This window comes from Elephas maximus, chromosome 15 (genome assembly GCF_024166365.1).
Source record: "Elephas maximus indicus isolate mEleMax1 chromosome 15, mEleMax1 primary haplotype, whole genome shotgun sequence".
Lineage (NCBI taxonomy): Eukaryota > Metazoa > Chordata > Mammalia > Proboscidea > Elephantidae > Elephas > Elephas maximus.
The window spans coordinates 24,141,322-24,165,564 of NC_064833.1; the positions used below are offsets into that span (position 1 = coordinate 24,141,322).

The following is a 24,243-nucleotide window of genomic DNA, read 5'->3' on the forward strand; positions in this document are numbered from 1 at the left end:
AGGCAGTTCCAAAGCCTGAGCTTTAATTGTCTGAATAGCAAAAGACTGGGAAGAACCTCAGTGCCCATCTTTGGGAGACCAGCGAGACAATCTTTGGTAAATCCAGGTGCTGAACTACTCTGCACCCGTTCAAAGAAAAAGACTGAAGAATACTACTATAGAAGGATCTCAGGAATGCTATATTAAGTGAAAAAAAGCAAGGTGCAGGATGATGTATATAGTATGCTACACTTTGCATATGAAAGAGGGAGAAATAATACATATCCATGTGTGTTTTATTTACATAAGGAAATGCTGAAGGATACACAAGAAGTTAATTCAGGCTGATCCTGTGGGACAGGGAAGAAGGCAGATGGTGACAGGACATATGCCATTTATGTCACATAGTATCCAAAATGCAAAATGTTTATTATCTGTAAGAATTCATTATTTAAAAGAATAATTTTTTTTAAAAGAAGCAGAAGGAGAAAGAGTGACTTTTACCATCAGACTGACCTAAATTTAAATCCTGACCCCAATACTTATTGCTGTGTTACTTCAAAGAAGTTACTTAACCTCTCTGTGCTCAAATTTCTTAATCTCTGAGATGGAGGTCAATAATTCTACCCACCTCATAGGGAGGTTGTAGGGATAATGTGAGGATTAAATGAGCTAAGATATATAAATCACTTAGTGTAGTGTGGCAGTAAGTGCACAATATAATTAGCTATTGGTAATAGAAGCCACACAATTAAATCAATCTCATTAACTTATAACCAAGCCTTATTTTTTATAGCATGTTTACTGAGATGTAATTCACATAACCTGCAGTTCACCCATTTCAGGTATATAATTCAATGATGTTTAATATATTCACAGACTTGTGCAACCATCACCACAGTCAGTTTTAGAACATTTTCATCACCCCCAAATGCAACTCTAACCATTAGCAGTCACTCCCCATTTCTTCCTAACACTCCCCCCTTCAGCCTCTGCCAACCACCTCATATGGTTGTACCAACCTCTCTATGTCTATTTGCCTTTTCTGGACAATTACTATATAATACGTGGTCTTTGATTGACTCCTTTCACTCAGGATACTGTTTTTAAGGCTCACTCATGTTGTAGCATGTGTCAGTGTTTCGTTTTATTGCCAAATAATATTCCATTGTCTGGATATACCACATTTTATTTATCCATTCATCAGTTGATGGATATTTGGATTGTATTTACTCTTTGATTATTGTTGATAATACTGCTATGAACATCCACGTACCAATTTTCACACAGTTGTACTTTTTTATTCCTCTTAGGTAGTGTACGTGGGAATGGATGTGTTGGGTCACATGGTAACTCTGTGTTTAATCATTTGAGGAACTGCCAGACTGTTTTCCAAAGCAGCTACACCCTTTTGCATTCCCACCAGCAATGTGTGAGTGTTCCACTTTCTCCATATTCGGGCCAGCACTTTCTATAGTTCCTATTTCTTTTTTTATTATAGCCATCCTAGTATATGTGAAGTGGTATCTCATTGTGGCTTTGATTTGCGTTTCCATGATGGCTGATACTGCTGAACATCTTTTCATATGCCTTTTGGCTATTTGTTTATTGTCTTTAGAAAAAGTGTCTGTTCATATCCTTTGCCCACTTTTTCATTGAGTTATTTGCCGAGACTTTTTTTTTTAATTAATTCTTATTGTGCTTTAAGTGAAAGTTTTCAAATCGAGTCAGTCTCTCATACAGAAATTTTTACACACCTTCCTATACACTCCTAATTGCTCTCCCCCTAATGAGACAGCACACTCCTTCCCTCCATTCTCTCTCCTTGTGTCCATTCAGGCAGCTTCTGGCCCCCTCTGCTCTCTCATCTCCCCTCCAGACAGAAGATGCCAACACAGTCTCATGTGTCTACTTGATCCCAGAAGCCACCAAGACTTATTTTTGACCCACATTGTAATCATCATGCTTGACTACCCACCTTATTCACAAGAATTGTACTTACATAGTTGATTGTCATTCCCAAAGAAGAACCCCATCCTCTAAAGATGAAGTCTTACCCCAGGGAAAACATTTAGAAAACCTACCAGAAACTTAGGAATCAATTCCCACATGAAATTTATGAATCCACTCTAAAGATTTTCTTGTCAAGGAAACAACAACCTTTTGGATATACAAATTACACACGCATATTACACACTTACACCCCAAATCCATCACATCATTTTGTAATCAAACGTTCAAATTAGATGCTTATCTGAAAGCTCATTCTGCAGTGTTTCTGAAGGAAATAACAGGTATTTGAACCTTCTTTCCTAACTTTCACGTGCTGTTTAAAAACGGTTTTTAGCCTTTGATTCCACACCAGTCATTTTCACACATTGGCCTGGAGCCCCATGACAGTAATACAAACAAGACGGTCACATATGGAATGGGAGAGCTCTCACTAGCTACTGGAGGTTATCTGAACACAGGGAAAATGAAGCCTTTGTCCTCCTTTTTCTTGCTCTCCTCCTCCTGTGATGCTGACCAAAAGACAAAGTATTAAGACGAGTTTAAAAACTTTATGGTAGATGTACAGTAAATGTATCAGTTTATATAGGTGCTATTAATCAGAAACCCTGGTGGCATAGTGGTTAAGTGCTACAACTACTAACCAAAAGGTTGGCACTCCAAATGCACCAGGCACTTCCTGAAAACCCTACGGGGGAGTTCTCCTCTGTCCTGTAGGGTCGCTATGAGTCGGAATCGACTCAACAGCAGTGGGTTGGGTTTGGTTTGGTTATCAATGCATCATAACAAAATTCTTGAAAGTAGTTCATCATCTAAAGCTAGAAATGTCCTTTGACCGAACTCCTGGACTTTGGTTTCCTGCCCTGATTTACAATGGCCCTGTAACTACCTGACATTTGCAAGTGCTGTAATCACTGTTTGGCCCTGCTTTAATGCCATTCCCTTTGGTGGCTTTGAAGGGTTGCCTCCCATCTTTTGGTTGGTCTTCTGGGTTTTGTCCATGGAGTGACCAGCATGTTGATCTGATGACCTTGCTTACTTGCATGTTCCTACTGGAAGCTCAACAGAATCAGGGTACCCCCAGGTGTCTGAGCTGGAAACATTATTGTTATATTCTCCTCTTGCTTCATCTCAATTCACTAGAAACAAGGGGAAATGGTACCTTATGTAACACACCACAATGGTACAAACTATTTTAAGATCCTTCAAGTTAATCTGTGAACATAGGATTTATGAGAGATATCCTTAGCTTTTAATAATGGGTAATACTGCTAGGAAGAAAAACATCCCAGGGATACTGAGAGCTGATTGTTCCTCATATAGCTAATGAGTATTAAACGTTTGCTGTGAGTCAAAATCGACTTGAGAGCAGTGGGGATTTTTATACACAAAGCACTGTGCTAACCATCATATCACCTCCTGACATTTACCCTACCATGGTCAATACTGTTTTAAGCCCCATCCTACTTATGGGGAAACTGAGGCAGAAAGACTTTAAGTAATATACCCAAAGTCAGAAAGTTGGGAAAAAGCATAGTATAGGTCTGTCTGACTGCACAGCAAGCTTTTAATCATTACACTTCCCTGCCTCTGAGCTATCAAATGAGAGTAACAATCCCCATCTCATGGTAGTGTGGTGATCATTGAATGAGATTATATGTGGAATCCACATAGCATAGTTCATGGCATATTCTATGAGAGGGGCTGGCACACTTTTCCTGTAAAGGGCCACATACCCATTTACCCACTGCTGTTGAGTTAATTCCAACTCATGGTGACCCTGTAGGAGAGAGTAGAACTGCCCCACAGAGTTTCCAAGGCTGCCACATCTTTCTCCTGTGGAGAGGTTCAAACCACTGATGTTTTGGTTAGCTGCTAAGCACTTAACCACTGTGCACCGGAGCTCCTCAATGGCCAGATAGTAAGTATTTTGCTCTTTATGGGCCATATGGTCTCTGTTGAACTACCCCACAGTGCAGACGCAGCCATAGGAAATACTTGAATGGGCATAGCTGTCTTTAATAAAACTTTATTTATATATGTATTAAAAAAACAGCTAGTTTGCAGACCCCTGCTTTTCAGTTAAGAAATGTAAGCTTTTGACATCATCATCATCAATATTATAGTTTTTATACTTAGCATTTTCCCTTCAGAGCTGTAAATGCTGCCCTCAACCCCAAGCACATTATAGTATGGAATCACTCCTGGGGTGTCCCTTTCACTGGCCTCCTTAGCTACGAGTACACAGATAGTGTAAACATACGTAAGCAACTATGAGGGTTGGGTAGATTCAGGCAGTAGAAAGCAACATCCTAACTGCAAAACAAGGCAGATGAAAGTAGTAAATGCCACCATCTTCAACTGCCTGTGTAATTAGTGCCTACAGAATGAAAAAGAAGAGCATACATATTGTTTACCGGGGCCAGCTATAGCTCGTTAAACAGTAGTGTTTCCCGAAGGACGTTTTCCACAGTGTCCAAACATATATGTCAAATTTTAGCTAAGAATTGCCTGTCCAGATGGACTTTCCTGAAGCTCCATTTTTTTTTTTTTTTTTGTGGTCGGAGAGGGAACAACACAAAGTAGAAATACTACTTTCTAATTTAAGAATACTTTTCAGAACCATGTGTATAGACTGGGTATTTTAGTCACCTTTGCAATGATACTTCAACAACTGAAGGAGGCCACCTGAACTGAAATAGGCCATCTGGCCTGCCTTGCTTAAAGGAGGAAATCTTTGTAGAACACATCAATAGATTCTTTGGGAAAATTTTCAGATCATCCACTCCAGTCTCGTTTTACACATTTGACCATCAAGGCCCAAAGAGGATTAGAGGATTATCCACAGTCACACATCTAGTTAGTGGCATAACTGAAACTAGATTCTAGTCCCTTAATCCCTAGGCCAGTATTCATTTTTCCCATAATTTTTATTAAGGTATAATTTACAAACAGTAAAGTTCACCATTTTTAGTTTACAGTTCTGCAAGTTTTAACAAACTTATACAGTTGTGTAACCACCATCACAATCAAGATATAAAAGTTCCAATGACTCCAAAAAATACTCTCCCCCTGGTGCCCCTTATGTGTCAACACCTCCCATCACCCCCAGCCTATGGCATCCTCTGATTTGTGTTCCTATAGATTTGCCTTTTACAGGATGTCATATAAATGGAATCTTACAGTCTGACTTAGTTCAGTTATCATAGTGCCCTGATATTCACAATGTCTTGTGTGTATCACTAGTTTTTTCCTTTGCATTGCTTAGTATTCCATTGGATGGATATATCATGTTTTTTTTTTTATCCGTTCCCCAGTTGAAGACTATCTGGATCATTTCCAGTTTTTGATGGTTACTAATAAAACTATTATAAACTTTGATGCATAGGTTTTTTGTATTAACATAAGCTTTCGTTTCATTTGGCTAAGTGTCCAGATGTGGGGTTGCTTGGTTTAATGGTAGGCTAACAGGAGCCCTGGCAGTGCAGTGGTTAAGTGCTCAGTTCCTAACCAGAACGTCAGAGATTCAAACCCACCAACCACCCCTCAGGAGGAAGATGTGGCAGTCTGCTACAGTTAAGATTACAGCCTTGGAAACCCTATGGAGTAGTTCTCCTCTGCCCTACCGGGCCACTATGAGTCGAAATCAACTCGATGGAAATGGGTTTGGGTTTTGGTGTGGTAGGTGTATGATTAACTTCTTGAGAAAGGCCAGGTCAGTATTCTTAAGAAAATAGAAGTAGAGTAACGGGATTGGAGAATTGGCTCTAATACATACAATAATATTGGAAGATTTTCTGAAAATAACTGCATATTTGTAGAAGTCCTGCCTGGAGCTTCCTGGAGCCGTCACCATCTTAAGAGGTCCCTGCGTACTTGGATGTTCCTAGGAAACTCTGTCAAAGTCAGTTCAGGTTATATTTGCCATTCACTCATTCATTTGATAAAAAATTTCTTAGCATCTATGTACCATACAGTAGGATATGGCTTTCCCCAATTGTGGTTGAGATATCCTTCCTTTTTCTCTTCTGAGGAAGAAAATCCAATAATATTCCTGCTCCCAGGAAGGAAAATATGAGCCAATCAGATTTCCTTTTGTGTATATATTTATAAAATGTCTGGTGGCCTTACCTTCTGGTATCTGTTAAATTATACCACTGAATTTCTTGCTGCTCTCTGCCATTTATTTAGAGTTGGCATTGGTGTTGCAAATCTGATGTTCATATCTAATTTCTCTTCATATTCATTTCTTCTGCATCATTAGATAAAATTGAGCTTTTCTTCCTTGGAGTTCACCTGTTCTATGTACATGATAATGACTTTCTTTCACTTCTTCTCTTTTCTTTCTAATTGTCCCTTCTCAGGTTGGTAGCAAGCTGCCTTCTTCTGCCACTTCACAAACGTTGATGCCACTGGGGATGGGCTGTCTTAGCTCTTCTCAGTTTGCCTGTGCGTGTTCACCAGAGAATCTTATCCACTCCCATTGTTTGAATCATCCCTGACTTCAAAGTGACCCTCAGATTTACATCTTACATCCTCTTTGAAGCTTCAGATCCTTATTGCTATCTGCCTAAAAGATGTAAACCCTTTAATATACACTGACATTTCAAATTTAAAATATCCAGAATTAACCCCATTACCTTTCTCACCGTCTCCCCGGTCTGTTCTTTCTCCTTTATTTCTTCACAAGATGTGGTCTTGAAGAATAAAAGTTTTAACAGGCAGACAAGGGCTGTAAGTCATACAGACAGATGGAAGAGTCCACGTGAGGTATGGTCTGTCTCACCTGTTGCTCATGGGCAATGTCAGTTCTGATTTTGTTTTGCACTCCTACCTCCTAGCATAGTGCCAAGCAGAGAGTCGACTCTTGGTATGTTTTTGTTGATTTAAATGTAATGGTTGCTTTTTTCTCTCATTTACTAACTGTTTCATTTTCAACTTAATCTTTTCAAAGTCACTGAATGCAATATTAAATTCTTATGGATTTATAACATGAGAATAGAGTACTAACAAAGCCATTTTGGATCATCTGTCTCCTTGAGCAACATTGCATTGCTGAAAATCTCTCTCATTCTCTTGCAATCTTTTTCAGTTGGCTTGACCAGTAAAGACATTCGCAAGGGCTCTAAAATATATACGTTGTTGACAAAGGCTCTTAAATATATATACCCCCCACCTGCTTTGAGTTGCTTTGCCTACTATTTTCAATTCTTAATTGCTCAGCAGCTCATGGTGAATGAGGATATTGGATCAGTAATCTTATAGGATTTTGTTCATATTATTCTTCTGTGATTGGGGTCTTTCATTATCACTTCTCCTTCCTTCAGTGCTAATTGATTATGATCTGCCAAGCAGATGTCTCTTCCCAGTTCCAAGACAGCATTTCCTCAAATTGCTACTTCCTTGAGCTTTCCCCCAACACATATCAAAATCTTAACACCCTGTTATGCAAATTTTGTGGCCAGGAACATTTCTAATTTTATCAAGCCTTTGAGCCTTCAGAGAAATTCTTCTGCTATAAGCTTTATATTTAAAGGTCTAGGCACAGATTTCTTTGGGGTATTTTTAAACTCACACCTCACTTTATCAGTAAGAGTTAGCATTTTGGCATGCACACACTAGCTAGTATCCACTCCTATTTTGGTTTCATTCTGGCAAGGTAATTCAAGAAGGTATTCTGTTTGAAGTTAGGCTTGACTCTTGTGTCTTCTCTGTTGTGTTCTTCATATTAGAAAAAACATCTACTTGTTCTCAGTGTCCCTGAAGGTCCCTCTAACCAGCACATGGGAGAAGCATCTATACACTATTTTTCTAATTTGGACTTATTCCATCAGGGCTCATTCTTGTCATTGCTTCTGCTCAACCTAGTGTTTTATGACAGTCTTTGAATGGTGACAATTAACTTCTAAGAAACCCCAAGGACTCTAAATGCTTTATGTCTGCCTCCGTAGAACTTAAGAATCTCAAAATTCTTTACCACTAATCCCTTTGCATTTAAATTTCTTAGGTGAAACAATATATTTAATGTCTCTTGTTTGGACAATTCAAGAGGGTCGTAGAGTCGCACTCTTATTTCACCTTGACCTAGTAGTTTGACTATGGGTTTGAAGGATCTGAAATGTCTGATGTTGCATTGAGGAAAGATAACATATGGATTTTCCATAACTGATGTTAGTTTCTTTCTTCAGGGTAAATCTAGATTCTGCAGTCTGGGTTCTGTGGTGTTTAGATCTCCTACTGACTTTTTAGTAAGGCAGTTCTAGTAGGACAATACCATGTGAATGGCCTGAGAGAAAATCAAAATCATTTTCAGGGATGCATTGAGCTCCACTGGCATTTCTAAGAAGAAACAGAGAAATATTTTATTTATATATTTCAAGATTTCTGTCCCTAGTATTGCATATTATCTACTTTGTCTATGGCCTTTTTCTTTGGGGCCACCAATTCTCAGTGCTTGGCATAGAGCTCTACACAGTGTAGATGTTCAAGGCCTCCTCACATCAAGGTTTCCACATGCCAATTTCAGAAGGCACCACATGCACAGACTATACTGGAATGAACTCTGAAGTCACACAACTGTTGACCAACCTTGAACCCCAGCCTAGAATTAAGTCTTCTTTGCTTCTCTGAAATAATCCCTCCATCCTTAGGATCCTCTTTTCATTTTGTTTATTCTTTTATAATAGCACTTACACAGTCATCCATTCAGGAATTCTTTCAAAAAACATTTATTGAGAATTTACCATGTGTTAGGTGCAACATGCTATGTGTTAGGAATGTAGGGATAAATATGATATCCTTGCCCTTGAAGTCTAGTGAAGTATACATATAAGTAAAACATTTTAGCACAAAGGGATGAGCAATGGCAGACATAAGTATGGAACACATTAAACATATAGAAAGAGCATCTGATCCAGAAGGAATGTGGTAGGAAAGGATCCAAAAGGAAGTGACATCTAAACTGAACTAGGTATTATAGTAGTCAAAAACCACTTGTTGTTGAGTTTATTCTGACTCATGGCAACTTCATGTAAATCAGAGTAGAACTGTGCTCCATAGGATTTTCAGTGTCTGATTTTTCTGAAGTAGATTGCCAAACCTTTCTTCTGAGATGCCTCTGGGTAGATTCGAACCACCAAATTTTTGGTTAGCAACTGAGCGTGTTAACCTGTACTACCCAGGTACCCCATTGTAATGAGCAGGGAGTGTTTATTTTCTCTTTAGTTATCAAAGGAATATAAAATTGCCAAGGAGATAAGAGCTTTGGAGAGAGGTATACCATGCTATACAAGTGTATATTGTGTATTTACTGAGTGCCTGCTAGGTGTCAGGCCTTTACTGGGTGTTGTTAAAATTCTATAATGATTCTCTTATTCATGGATTTTGTATTTTAGTGAGGAAGACACTTGTCAAACAAGGAATCATAGTAACGTGATGAGTGATATGAAAGAAGAAGTTAAATATGCTTAGTGAGTCAGCAGGGAGATTCCCTCGACCTTGGGGAGTCAGGAAACCCTCCTTCAGGAAGCTGAGATCTAAAAGAGGAAGAGGAGTTAGCCAGGGCAGGTGGGGCTTGGGGACAATAGAAAGAAAAATATTCTAGTTGGAGGGAACAGTCTGTTCTGAGGCCAAGGTTGAAGAGGAAGTATGCTGTGTTGCCAGAACATGAAGAAGGCTAGTGTAGTTGAGGGCCGAGAGTGAGAGAGAAAGAGGGAAGATGGCAGGAAGTGAGGCTGAAAAGGTAAGCATGGAACCAGGTGGTAAAACGGTTGCTTTGTTTGCTCTCCTTAAGGAATTTAGAATTTGTCTGGAGGACAGTGAGGAGTCACTAAAGGGTTTTGAACCAGGCTACCCTGATCAGATTTGTATAATAAAAGACGAGGAAGATGCACTGAGGAAGAACAAGACACCAGTCCAGAAGTTCAGTCAGGAGGTTGTTAATCAGTGCAGGAGATGACAGCAACCCAAATGAGGATGATGGCAGTGGGCAAGGAGAGAAGTCAGCAGACTCAAGAGACTAGGGAAGCTGTGGTGATGGACTGAGGTACAGTAAATAAGAGAGTTGAAAAGTGCCATCCTGCCCTCCATTCACCACATTCCCCTCCCCCAAATCCATGACCTCCCTGATGCAGAATTTTCTGGACCTGTTTCTTCAAAATGTAGATTCCTCAACCTTTTCCCTGATCTACTGAATCAGACCGTCAGGCCCAGGTATCAGTATTTTCCACAGCTTCACGCCCAAGTGACTCTTACGTATATTAAAATTTTGCTCAGTACTGTAATGAATCAGAGCACACAGTACACCAGTGTCTTAGGCTGAGTTCTCTAGAGAAGTAAAACCAATAAAGCAGATAAATATATATAGAGACAGAGATTAAATCAAGGAAATGGCTCACGTGGTTGTAGAACCTGGAAAGTTCCAAGTCCTTGAGTCCGGCTGGAACCTTCTCCTGACTCATGTAGCTACAGGGGCTGGTGAACCCAAGGTCGGCAGGTCAGATAGCAGGCCTCTGACTCACAGGCTGCGAAGACTGATGAATCCCAAGATTGGCAGACAAGATGGTAGGTAAGCTGCTAGCTCAAGTCCCAAGAGCCAGAGATCAGACAAGGAAGGGCCAGCAGCAGGATCCAGATCGAGCAAAAGCCCACAAGCCGTGCCAGAGAGTCCGCCTATATTGGATGCAGGCCATGGCACAAGGAAACTGTCATTCAGCTGATTAGCTACTCAAAGCAGATTCCGTGATGGAGGGGGTCACATTATATCAGATCGTATCATGGTGGTGATTACATCGTTATTCAACTGCCAAGCTACATCATAACTGCCAGACCACTGAGAATCATGGCCCAACCAAGCTGACACACCCTAACCATCGCAACCAGACAGTGTGCTCGACACTTTAATAACATCAAAGTAAAACTCCCTATAGCCTTAATGAGAATGCTTGTCATAACCAGGTGAATTTAGAGGAAGGCTTCACCCCATGGGGTGTATGAGGGTGTCCAATCTTAAAGCCCAGACTGGAATGGCACCCCTCTAACACTCTCACCTAACCTCGGAGGTGATGTACTGAGGTCTCAGAAGGTGGCCTATGCTCAAGTTCTCAGGAGACAAGGCTGTTGAAATCCAACCTCTCCTGTTTCCCAGGCAAAAAACAAGTTCTCTTGGGCAGCCAGGAGAACTCGGGGCAATAAACAAGATACTTTACACTGAGACTCCACCATTTCCTGTACTGTGGCAGGTATCAGGAAAAAGCTGTCATTGTAGTAGCTTCTGGAAATATGGAAGAGAGGAAGAAGAGAAAGAAAAATAGTTGCTTCAACTCTACAAAGAACCCAAAAGAACAACCTAAGTCTCATAAAGATAGGCAGCTGTTTTTAAAATGGCTAATATCCAGCATTAGTGTCCACCTGTCCTCTACCGGTTGCCGTCAAGTTGATTCTGACTCATAGTGACCCTATAGGACAGAGTAGAACTGCCTCATAGGGTTTCCAAGGAACTCTTGGTGGATTCACACTGATGACTTTTTGGTTAGCAGCCAAGTTCTTCACCACTGTGCCACCAGGGCTCCACCTGTCCTCTGGCTTTAGAAATAGTTTGTATTTCTGTACAGAGGTGCAGGTTACCAAAAAAAAAATCTTCCCCAATTTTTCACAAAAAGAAAGCCTGGACTTAATTAACATTTATGGTACACCTACTTACTTGCACATTTAGCATTTTAAATTCTATATTTAGTACCTACAATAATTTTACCAGGTAGACAGCACAAGCTCTACTCTAAAGATGAAGAAACTGAGGTTCAGAGAGCTACAGTGCCTAGCCCAGGGTCATACAGCTAAACAGTATGTAAGATGACATTCAAAACCCATGCTCTTTCCTCTCCACCTTCCTGCCTGCTGTGAGTATCTCTGCTTTCAAAATATTTTTTGAAAATACTCTTCTTGTAATGCACTTTTAAAAATTCATGTTCAGAACTATTCAAATAAAAGATTCTTCATAATAGCTTGTTCATCTCACATCATTATCCTCCTTCATTCTCCATTCTCCTTTATTTTGGGCAGATAGAAATGGGAGGTATGTGGCTTTACCGAGCTACCTGTAGATCTGAGGGACTGGGGTACAAAGAAATAAAATTTGTTTATCTCCCAGTTTGACATCCTAATGAAGCCAAGGTACCAGCCTAGCATTTCCTGATGCCCCAGAATATCCTGAGTAACCTCAATCACGTTAGATCAATGACGTGAAATTTTGCTAGTTGCCATTTTAATTGATTTAATTGAAATTGATTCAGCATAAACGAGTACACAGAAAATTATTAACAGGCCTGGAGGGTTTGCAGTCTGCCATGTTTGAAGGGAGGTGGCTTTGATTAATACACCTGAAGACTCACTCTTCTAAGTTATGTCAGAGAAACAAAACGGATGCTTAGTGCTAAAAACTGGTAAATACTGATAAGACTAGTATATGGAGATTTTGAAAATATACAAGAAGCGTTTGAGTATACTTTTCAGATCATTCCATTGCTATCACTTTCTTGGTTGTTATGATTCATGTTTACTGTAAACTGACTTGATATTACTAGTTGTTGTTGTAGGTGCTGTTGAGTTGATATTCAACTCATAGCTACCCTATGTGACAGAGTAGAACTGTCCAGTAGGGTTTTCTTGGTTGTAATTTTTATAGAAGCAGATTGCCAGGTCTTTTTCCCAAGGAGCTGCTGCGTTTGTTCGAACTGCCAACCTTCCGGTTAGCAGCCGAGCAGTTAACCGTGGCGCCACCAGCTCTCCTTAATTACAAAAGGGTAAATGTGAGTATTCAGCCTTACTTCGTAGTATCAAGAAATTTGATTTCTCTTTAGCCGTTTGTGTCCCCAAAATTCAGATCACACCATGGGAAAGAGGAAGAGATGACATAATGACAGAATAAATTTCATTAAGGTAAAATAGTTTTATATTAAAAAAGATTAATTGATCCTCCCCTCAGACTGGGATATTTGTTTTGTTACACAAAGATTTTTACTATAATAATTTTGGCAGGACTTGACATGTATTATAGCATAAATAAATGACCTCTAATTTTCCCTGTTTCTAAACATTTAAATATGCATATCCTTTGTGCTTCTTCTCTTCCTTTCCCTCTCCTTCTCTCCCTGACTTCCCCTTCCCACCCCCACAAAGTGCTCTTTCACAAAAGATTCCACTCAGCCTGGGGAAGAACTATTAGAAATTTATTAATTAAGGACCAGTTTCTGCTTCTTTGTCAGGGATAATCATTTGTTTTAGAGCTGATTTTCTGCCTTAATTAAATGAAAATGTCACTCAGTCAAATGAATTCATTTATATTTATTTATCCAGCTCTCCAGGCTTGAATTTCTTAGTAGGAACTTGGGTTCATCACATTTGTTCACAGAATGAACTGAAAAATGTCTTTTAAATCAGTTTTAAAGACTCACAAGTGATTACTCCTCCCAGTCAAAGTACTGTCTAAACCAAGGCCTGTTAACAAATGTGTCCATGGTGGTTTCTGTGTGTAGACGTCATCTAGGCGCACATAGGCGTGCATATATGATTGTATCTGTGCACCTGGGCATGCCAGAGCAGGAAAGTGAAGAATAGTTATCATTGCAGTCCCTTGGGACTTAAAGAAAATGTCGAAGGTAATATGTTAACCATTTGTGTGTTTTTGTTTGCCTTTCAAAATACTAATAGATAGTTGATATTTAAATTCTACCTAATCATTCCCTTCAACTTTTTTAAAGGGTTACTTAATGAATGTGGTCTATGTGGGAGTCCCTAGGTGGTGCAAATGGTTAACATGCTTGCCTGCTGACCGAAAGGTTGGAGGTTTGAGTCCACCCAGAGGAGCCTAGGAAGAAAGGCCTGGCAATCTACTTCTGAAAATTCAGCCATTGAAAACCATTTGGTGTACTCTCTGACACACATGATGTCATTATGAGTTGGAGTCAACTTGATGGCAGCTGGTTTGTGGTCTATGTATCTAACATTATAATAGGTGCTTTAAGGGATTAAAATGGAATACTTATTCATTCAACAGCTTTTTATTGAATGTATGCTAAAAAAGGTGCTGGGAATCAGTGGTAAACAATGTAGTCTGGGTCCATGCTCTTATGAAGTGTATAGTGCCTAGCACATAGTAGGTATCTGGCAAATTGAATGAGTAAATAAATGAATGAATAAATCTTACAAGAGAGACAGTAATCGTCAGGCTATTAATTGCATTAAGTCCTCAGTGGAGAATTTAGGGAGTTAGGAGTTTACATAGTGCAGGCTAACAAAGTCAGAAGTTGGAGAATAAAAGTCAGGGAGAGTGTTCTCACAGAAGGAATATAGATGCTAAGATATTTTACTACAGCAAAGAGAAAGGCGGCAGGGGGTTGGAGGGTGATGAGACTAGGGAGTTATGCCAAGACTAGGCCTCCCGGACTTTTTAGGCCATATTAAACATGTGGATCTCCACCTCCAGAACCATGGATCCTCACTGAAGGGTTTTTAGCAGAGCAGTGACATGATCATGTTTCTTTCTGAAACAATAATGCTGGCTGCTCAGTGGAGAATATACGATATAATCGGGGGGAGTGCTTTCGTTTCCTATTGCTGCTAGAAAAAATTACCACAGGTTTAGTGGCTTAAAGCAAATTCTCTACGGTTCTGAAGGTCAGGGTTCAAACTGGGGCTCACTGGGCTAAAATCAAGATTTGAGCAGGGCCCTGTTTTTTGTTTCTGGAGGCTTCGTGGGATAATCCATTTCATTGCCCTCTTTAGACTCTAGAAGCTAACCACATTCTTTGGCCTCCTCCCTCATCTTCAAAGTCAGCACCGTCAAGCAAGTTCTTATCATGCTTCCGTCTGCCTGGATCTCCCTTTTCTTCCTCCCTCTTCCACTTACAAGGACCCTTGTGATTGCATTGGGCCCATCCAGAGAATCCAGGATAATCTTCCCATCTCCCCATTTAAGATGAATAACAACATTAATTCCAACTGTAACCTTGGTTCCCCTTAGTTCCCCTTTGTCTAACATATTAGTAGGTTCCAGGGATTAGGACATGGAACCTTCACCTACCACAGAAGACGTCAATAATGGCTATCTGTCCTCGGGGAGCTTATGGTAATATAGGACTATTTTCTCTATCTGTGTGATGACTATAAAAATGGATTTGAGTTGTATTGATTTGATTTTAATTTAATGGATGTAAAATCTCAAAACTTAGAAAGTTAAACATAGAGTTACCACATGACCCATGAATTCCACTCCTAGGTTTATACCCAAGAGTAATGAAAACTTACTTCCACACGAAAACTTTTAAATGAGTGTTAATAGCAACAGTATTCATAATAGTCAAAAATTGGAAATAACTTAAGTATCCATCCATCGCTGATAAACAAAACTTGCTATACAGTGGAATGTACTTGAGCCATAAAAAGGAATGAGGTACTAATACATGCTACAACATGGAGGAACCTTGAAAACATGCTAAATGAAAGAAGCCAGACTCAAAAGGCTACATATCGTATGATCCCACTTATGTGAAATGTCCAGAGTAAGTAAATCCAAGAGAGACAGAAGTTGAATAGTAGTTGCCAGGGTATGAGGGGAGGGGAGAGTTGAGAGATAAGAAATTTATTTTTGGGCGATAGAAATGTTCTGGAATTAGATAGCAGTGATGGTTGTACAACATTGTGAATATGCTAAAAACCACTGAACTGTGCATTTTAAAATGTTAAAATGATAAATTTTATTTCGATAAAAAATTGAAACCGAGCTTTTATGAGTGTTGAGAATGATCTCTAGGAGCTGAGAGCAGTCCCCAGCCAACAGCCAGCAAGAAAATGAATTCCACAACCCTACAACCACGAAAAACTGCATTCTGCCAACAACTTGAGTGAGCTTGTAAGCAGACCCTTCCCAGTTGAACCTCCAGATGAGAACCTCACTTGGCCAATACCTTGACTACAACTTGATGAGACCCTGCAGCAGAGAACTCAGTTAACCTGTGCCCATACTTCTCACCTACAGAAACTGAGATAATGAAATTTTTTTAATTTGCCAAGTTTGTGGTAACTCGGTACACAGCATAGAAAAAAATACACACACCCCTTGCTTGAAATTGACAAATAGCTGCAGAGGATTCCCTGTAGCCTTTTTGAGTGTGCAAACCATCTTCCCTTTCTATGAGGATAACACACTGGTTCTTAAGCTTTCTATTCTGCTTTTCCAGAATAAATACAGAACTCAAATATGATGTTGAATTCTTTTTAATTTCTTAAAAAAACAAGTGCGTTAAAGCAATTCCCTGTCTTATTGAATGGTTAGAGGTGGGCACTGATGCCCATCTGGCATAGATAGACTTTGATTTAGACTTCCTGGTGATCTTAACAACCACATACACGAACTCCTTAATCACCAAATCTATGTGGCAAATCCCGGTGGGTAAAAAGTGCAGCTTTATTGTGCTACACAAGTGGGTCCCTCAGACACATGTTGCCATTTTTACTCTTGTAGTCCAAGCATGCTTTGACTCCACCTGGGTTTTTGTTGTTGTTGTTGTTGTTTACTTTAGATATTCTAGAGATAAAATTGGGTCCAGTGGGCTTGAAAGTTAAGTTTTCAACTGCTTAAGGAGTTACTCCATAGAGTAGGCAAAAAGTTAATCATTAAATAAATCATGCTTATGTTTTCTTCTCTGCATCATAATAGGAACTGAAATTATAATGGCTTAGCAATTTCTATTGTTGAGAGACCGAGTAGCACTGGGAGTCAATTGGTCCTTTGGGTTAACCCAGCACCGAGGTCAGGAACTGCCAGTACTTGAGTTTCCTCATCCTTAAAATAGCTCCTGGTTAGATACAAAGTGCTGTGACAGTAAAGATAATCGAAATAATTATTACTTAGACTCCAGGGAGCACATCCTATTAAATCCCCTTACTTAGAAAGTAAAGGTTGAGAAAGTTGACTTCTTTGTCACTTGATGCAGATGTTGAGAGCGATGACTCTGGCTAGAATCCCACTGCCCAAGTACAGAGGAAAAGATGATTGGGTGTCTCCTGAGCAGGGCAGGAGAATGGCTTCAACCTAGGAGACCCATTCCTGACCCTGCAAGCCAGCTCATAGAGATTTCAACTGACTAAATATTAAGCAATGGCTGTAACAATGGGCTCAAGCATAAGAATGATTGTGAGGATGGCACAGGACTGGTCAGTGTTTCCTTCTGTTATACATGGGGTCGCTATGAGTTGGAACCAACTCGAGAGTACCTAACAGCAACAACGATAACAGCATTATATGCTAGACACTGTACTAGGCCCAAGACAGCCCCTTCAAGGTTCCTTTAGCCCAATGAGTATTCAAAATATTTAGACCCTTAGCTCTTCAACCTTTCAGAATTGATCTATAGACCCATGGGGCTGAGGTGAATAGCAGTCATAACAATGATCACGATCCCTTGCATCTTTGTTGTGTATCAGCACCGTCCTAAGCACTCTATTTCCGTTGTCATTCTTTCCTTACAGCAATCCTATGAGATGGAAGCTGTCATCATTCCTATTCAGCAGATCAAGAAACTGAGGCACAGAGAATTTAAGTGACTTGAACCATGTCACAAAGTCTAAAAAGTGATGAAGGAAGGATTTGAACACAGGCTGTCTCCAAAGCCCAAGCTCTTAGCACACCCGAGTTTGTTTCTGTTATCTCTGGTTATACCTTGAATATAATATTTCATCATTGCTCTGTGTCAGGTTCCATGCCAGAAACTGGAGTTACAATTGGGAACAGTAGAAATAACCTCTGCCCTAGCTGATTTGGGAACTGGGTGGGGAGACAGATGTTAACAAAGAAGCACAGACATAAATAGCAGGCTTATCTCATTTAATAGCACATCCTGCAGCGCTGATTTATTGTAACTACTTCTTTCTTAAATATTTTCTTTAAAAAATTGTTTTATATCTATAACCATCCAATAAACCAAAACCAAACCCACTGCCACCGAGTCGATTCTGACTCACAGTGACCCCACGGGGTTTCCAAGGCTGTCCAGAAGCAGACCACCACATCTTTCTCCCACAGAGCACTGGTGGGTTCCAATCACTGACCTTTTGGTTAGAAGCTGAGTGCTTTTAACCACGGTGGCACCAGGGCTCCTCCAACACAGCATGTGTTAGCACACATTTTATACATTCTTCAAACACTGCCGTATACATGTCATGTACAGACAAGTACTGTACACTTGCAGCCTGTGGGCATCAGTATACTATGTTGGAACGTGCTCAGCCAGTCTGAGCCAGTCACCAATCAGCCTGAGTTCCATGTGCTCCCCAGCCTGTATTTATGTGACTTTGGCCTCTCTTTATGCCATTATTTTGTCATCTGATAACTAGTTTTGACTCATTATGGCAGAAAGAACAAAAAAAGTCACGCAAGGGATAGTGCTAGATCTGCAGCAAAGAAACAAACAAAAAAAAGTGTGTAATTACAAATGTTAAAATTCAAGTTTTACGGAGACTCAAATTTGCTTTCAAGGTAATGGTCAAAGACTTGGAGGATAAAGATAAATAGATAATGAAGAATTATCTGGACCTTAATGAGAGTTAACAGGAATGTCACTACTGCCTGAAATTGGCCAAGGATTTTATGAACCGTTGTTAGAAAAATCTGTCGTGAAAGGCATGTGAGACTTCATGGGATTTGGAAAAGCTGTCACTGTTGTCCAATGCCAGGGAGATATCTCTGTAGGAGCTATACGGCCCTGACCTTCTGCAGCATTGTTCTGTTGTATACCTTTCTGGTGTCCTACCCAGAGGAAATGAGATACATATATATGTGCTGTTAAATTGGGTTAAGAGCAATAAAGAAAAAATATCAAATGTAAAGAGAGGCTCTAATTTAGACTGGAGTATAACAGTGACATTTAAGTGATACCAAGAAGGAGAAAAGAGGGTTGTCCAGGTGAAGAGTTGGAGAAAAGCAAGCAGGCAGGTAGAAAAGCATGCGCTAAGCTCTGAGGTGCAAGAGTTTAGCATTTTCTAGGAACTTAACAAAGGCCGGTGTGGTTGGACCACAGAGATAGAGGTAGAGAGTAATGTGGCTAGAGACATGGACAAAGGTCAGATCATGCAGGGCCTCTAAGCCACACTAAGGATTTTGAACAAGATCTCAAAGGCAATGAGAAGCTGTTAAAGGATATTAAGCAGAGGATGATAAGCTCTCATAATGAGATCTCACTAACTTTTTAAGAGATCATGCTGGCTACTATGTGCAGAATGAGTTGGACGAGGACAGGAAGGGAAGCCAGATAGGTTCTGCAGAAATCCAGGTGAAAACAAGTGTTGGTTAGAACTAGGGGATGGTCACTAAGCTGAACAGTGATCTGTTTGCTGGTAGGAGCAACCAGTCTCGATGATGGATTGAATGTGAGAAGAGGGAGGTGAATCAAGAGTGAGACGCAGGGCCCAGCACCACATAAGTGGAGGTACCTTGTGCTGGGATGGGGAGTGTGAGGCAGAGGGTGGACCAGGCAATGAAGAGGTCAGTTTATAATGTGAAGTTTGAGACCCCTTTGAAATATTTAAGAAAGCAGTTAGATATATGAATGTGAAGCTCCAAGGAGAGATGTGAACTGAAGATGCAAATTTAGGAATCATCAGAATATATATGTCAGGTATGCCAGGGGGGTGATGCTTTCACTTGACACTAAGCATCCCTGGCCTTTACTCACATTAGGTCTCGTTTTATGTCAAGTAAGAGAGCTGAAGGTGCAGGCTGCAAGAGCCCTGCGCTTCCTTTCATATTCACAGAGCTGCCCAGTAGCATTTGTGGATATTATGAGTCTCTTCTGATGAAGCTTTATTAAAATGAGTCTCAGAAAAGGCCTGAGGGGGACAGGAGGTTGCGCTGAGGAGGAGCTATTACAAAATGGCATCAAGGCTGCACAGTGCCATGTCCTGCCTTATACTAGCACCACATTCCTGGTGCTGTGCTACATCGGGATGTACTGTGACAGTCTTCTAATCAACACAGGGATGTGTTATGACAGAGTGACTCAGAGCACGGTCTTTGGAGTCAGAGAATTAAGTTGTTATCCAACTCTGACCCTTACTGCCTACACAACTTTAGGCAAATACTTACCTTCTCTGAAAGTAAGTTTCCTGCCCTACAAAATGGGAACAAAATATCTAGCTCACCGAGTTGCAAGGAGAATTAAAGGAGATATTTTTGCCAAGGGCTTATTAGCACAAATGTCAATAAATGGTGATAGTGAGTGAATCTACCTCTAGGAACACGTTTGTTCCCAGAGATTATAAAAGGATGAAATATGTATTTTATCAGGCTATTACAATAAATCAAATGCTGCATTTTTGTTAATACCCTGCAATCATCTCAAGCCAGCAAGATGAGAGAAGGCATTGTATGGGATAAATGGCTTTATCACATCCATTAAATTGCTTCTGACACAGGCTACTTTCTTTGTCAACCAGAATTACAGTCAGATATGTACCAATATCTAAAGACAGTTTTTTATTGTCTGTGAACAAGTCGAAAGGATGGTATAGAAACTTTCTATATATAGTTGTGCTTTTGGGTCCTTTGATGATTTCATTTGATCAGGATGTGTAGCTGGTTGAAAAATGATGCCTAATAATGTTTTAGATAGGTTCTTTTGGAATACACAAGGAGGACCATTTTATGGGAAGCAGAGGTCTTGTCACTATTATTGTGAGACAAGAAGAAGCCCTGCCATGACAGCCTCCAAATTGTCCAGTTATTCCTTGGCTTCAATTGCAGTTCCTTATTTTTGAATATTCTTCTGAGACATGGTCATGGCCAGTACCCAGCTATTTTTTTAAGTATCTCCTGTGTGCCCAGCACAGTTTAGACACAGAACAAAGAGGACAGAGAAAGATTCTTTGATTCTGCACTCTAATTGAGAAGGCAAAACTTGCAAATATGAAATAAAAGGAAAAGAATATAAGAGTATTTATGACTCAGTATTCATTTGACACATACACAATTAAGTATTCTAGAATGGTGCTGTCCAAAAGAACTTTCTGACATGATGGACCTGCATTGCCCAATACAGTCCATATGTGGCTATTGAACAGTTGAAATGTAGGTAATCTGAATCTAAGGAACTGAAATTTAATTTAACTTTAATTAATGTATACTTTAAACAGTTGCATGTGGTAAGTGGCTACCATATTGGACAGCACACCTCCAGAAACTCTGAGGAGAGATGGTTATTGGCTCCAAGAATCAGAGGAGGCTTTTTCAAGGAAGTACAGCTTCAATTTGAGTTCAGAAGAGAAAAGTGAAAGACAACTCCATCTAGGATAACAGCATGAGCAAAGGCTGGGAGGAAAGGAAAAGTGTATAGTGTGAGAATATTGCACAGGAAGGAGAATTAAGGGACGTTAGATGAGAGAGACTTTCTGAAAATGTCAGGGAAGAAATTCTAGAATCTAGACTATTATTCTTGTAGTTCATGAGTCTGGTATGAGTATTTTACCTGCATTATGCCTCCCACCATTTGGAATAGGGGTTGCATAGCATTGATTTTTTTTAATGCTTTTTATAAATAGATTATTTTCATGCAGTTATACCCATTTAGTGTATAAGGTTGTTCATTGTATCTTTCAACACCAGTCAGATGGGACTGTATAGAGAACTCATTGAAGCCCTTATTCAACAGAGGTTAAAGGAACTCATGAGGTCCCTAAGTATTGCAAAAGGTTCACTTTCGACTACTCACCTAAAGATTGGTGCTTCAAACCCACCCAGCCATATGGTGAAAGAACAGCCTAGCAATCTGCTTCTGTTGAGAATACAGCCAAAAAAAAAAAAACCCTGTGAAGCAGTTCCACTCTGTAACACATAGGGTCGCCATAAGTTGGAATTGCTTCTGTGACAACAGGTTTGGGTTTTGGAAAGGAACCCACAAGTATTGTTGTGTCACCCAAGGACCAGCAACACTGAAGCCTGAAGGGAGAATGGGAGAGTCTGCATTAAGAGAGTCTGGGGAGAACTGGAACCTTGCAGGAGGATCACCAGACAGGAGGAACCGTCAGAGAGGGATGCAGCCACTGCTTCAACACTAAGTTCAAGCAGGGAGGGAATGAGGGAAGAGTAGTCTAATCTTGCCTCCTGCCTCTGCTTCCTCTTCCTCCCACTCCCTGCTGGTGACTTTCCTGGCTAAACAAAACCAGAAGCTAGAGGGAAGCAATGATAGGTAATGCAGTCTATAGGGATCAGAGAAAGCAAGAATGGATTAAGGGGAAGGGGCAAGAAAAGGAAATGGGACTAAACGGTGCACTTGTTTTTTTATATTAAAAAAATAGTAAAATTGAAGCCACTTAAATGTCCAATTGTTGGTTAAATTATGACAAAGCATACAATGCGATGTAATGCAGCATTGAAATTATATCTACTGGTGAGAAAATCCTTACTTGATATTAAGTGAAAAGAATAGGAAAACAGCGTGTGCAGTAAGATCTAAGTGTTAAAACATGTATATGCAATAAAATACTTGTTGTTAGGTGCTGATGAGTCAGTTTCAATGCGTAGTGACCCTGTGTATAATAGAAAGAAACTGCCCAGTCCTGCACCATCCTCACAGTCACTGCACTGTTTGAGACCATTGTTGCAGCCACTGTGTCATCCATCTCATTGAGGGTCTTCCTCTTTTTGTCTGACCCACTACCTTGCAAAGCATGATGTCCTTCTTCCAGTTGGTTGACCAGGCAGCTGTCCTCCAAATTTCTTGGCATAGATGAGTGAGCACTTCCAGTGCTGCATCATTTGTTGAAACATCTCAAATTATATTCTTTGAATTCCTGGAGCCTTTTTTTTTTTTTTTGCCAATGCCTTCAGTGCAGCTTGGACTTCTTCCTTCAATACCATCAGTTCTTGATCAAATGCTGAAATGGTTGAACGTTGACCGATCCTTTTTGGTACAGTGACTCTGTGTATTCCTTCCATCTTTATTTGTTGCTTCCTGTGTCATTCAATATTTCCCCCATTGAATCCTTCCATATTGCAACTCAAGGCTTGCATTTTTTCTTCAGTTCCTTCAGCTTGAGAAATGCCAAGCATGTTCTTCCATTTTGGTTTTCTAGCCATAGGTCTTTGCACATTTCCTTATAATACTTTGTCTTCTTGAGCGGCCCTTTGAAATCTTCTGTTCAGCCCTTTTACTTCATCATTTCTTCCAGTCACTTTAGCTACTCTATGTTCAAGAGCAAGTTTCAGAATCTCTTTCTGACATCATTTTGGCCTTTTCTTTTTTTCCTGTCTTTTTAATGGCCTTTTGCTTTCTTCATGTATGACTTCATCCCATGACTCATCAGTTCTTCAGTCATTAGTGTTCAGTGCATGAAATCTATTCTTTAGATTGTCTCTAAATTCAGTAGGATATGCTCAAGGTTGTCTTTTGGCTGTTGTGGATTTGTTCAAATTTTCTTCATCTTCATCTTGAACTTGCATATGAACAGTTGATGGTCTGTTCTGTGGCTGGCCCCTGGCCTTGTTCTGACTGATGATATTGAGCTTCTCCATCTTCTCTTTCCACAAATGTAGTAGATTTGATTCCTCTGTATTCCATCTGGTGAGTTCCACGTGTATAGTTGCCATTTATGTTTTTGAAAAAGGAATTTGTAGTGAAGAAGTCTTGGTCTTGCAAAATTCTGTTATGTGATCTCGGCATGGTTTCTATCACCAAGGCTATATTTTCCAACTACTGATGTTTCTTCTTTGTTTCCAACTTTCACACTCCGATCACCAGTAATTATCAATGTATCTTGATTACATATTATCAATTTCAGACTTCAGAAGCTGGTAAATTCTTCAGTGTCTTCATCTTTGGCCTTAGTGGTTGCTGCATAAATTTGAATAATAGTGGTGTTAACTGGTCTTCCTTGTAGGCGTGTGGATATTATTCTATAACTGACAGCATTGTATTTCAGGATAGATCATGAAATGTTCTTTTTGATGATGAATGCAGTGCCATTCCTCTTCAATTTGTCATTGCCTGTATAGTCGACCATATAATTGACCAATTCAGAATGGCCAGTATCAGTTCATTTCAACTATCTAATGCTCAGGATATCGACCTTTATGCATTCCATTTCATTTTTGACAACTTCCAATTTTCCTAGAATCATACATCATACATTCCACATCTGACTATTAATGGATGTTTGCAGCTGTTTGTTCTCACTTTGAATAATGCCAGTCAGCAAAAAAAGGTCCCA

At 39.9% G+C, this 24,243-nt stretch overlaps 1 protein-coding gene across 5 annotated transcripts in view; it reads left to right on the forward strand.

Moving 5' to 3' along the window:
* The window catches only part of SAMD12 (sterile alpha motif domain containing 12), a 418,291-nt gene that overhangs the window by 234,685 nt on the left and 159,363 nt on the right, over nucleotides 1-24,243 (forward strand). For 3 of the 5 annotated variants that reach the window (XM_049854545.1, XM_049854547.1, XM_049854549.1), the window contains exon 5: nucleotides 1-23,181. The exons of the other annotated variants lie outside the window; for them this stretch is intronic. In XM_049854545.1, the coding sequence (XP_049710502.1) occupies nucleotides 1-26 (26 nt within the window). In that variant the 3' untranslated portion in view covers nucleotides 27-23,181. Of the gene's footprint in view, nucleotides 23,182-24,243 lie in introns of those variants that run through there. 5 annotated transcript variants of the gene reach the window in all.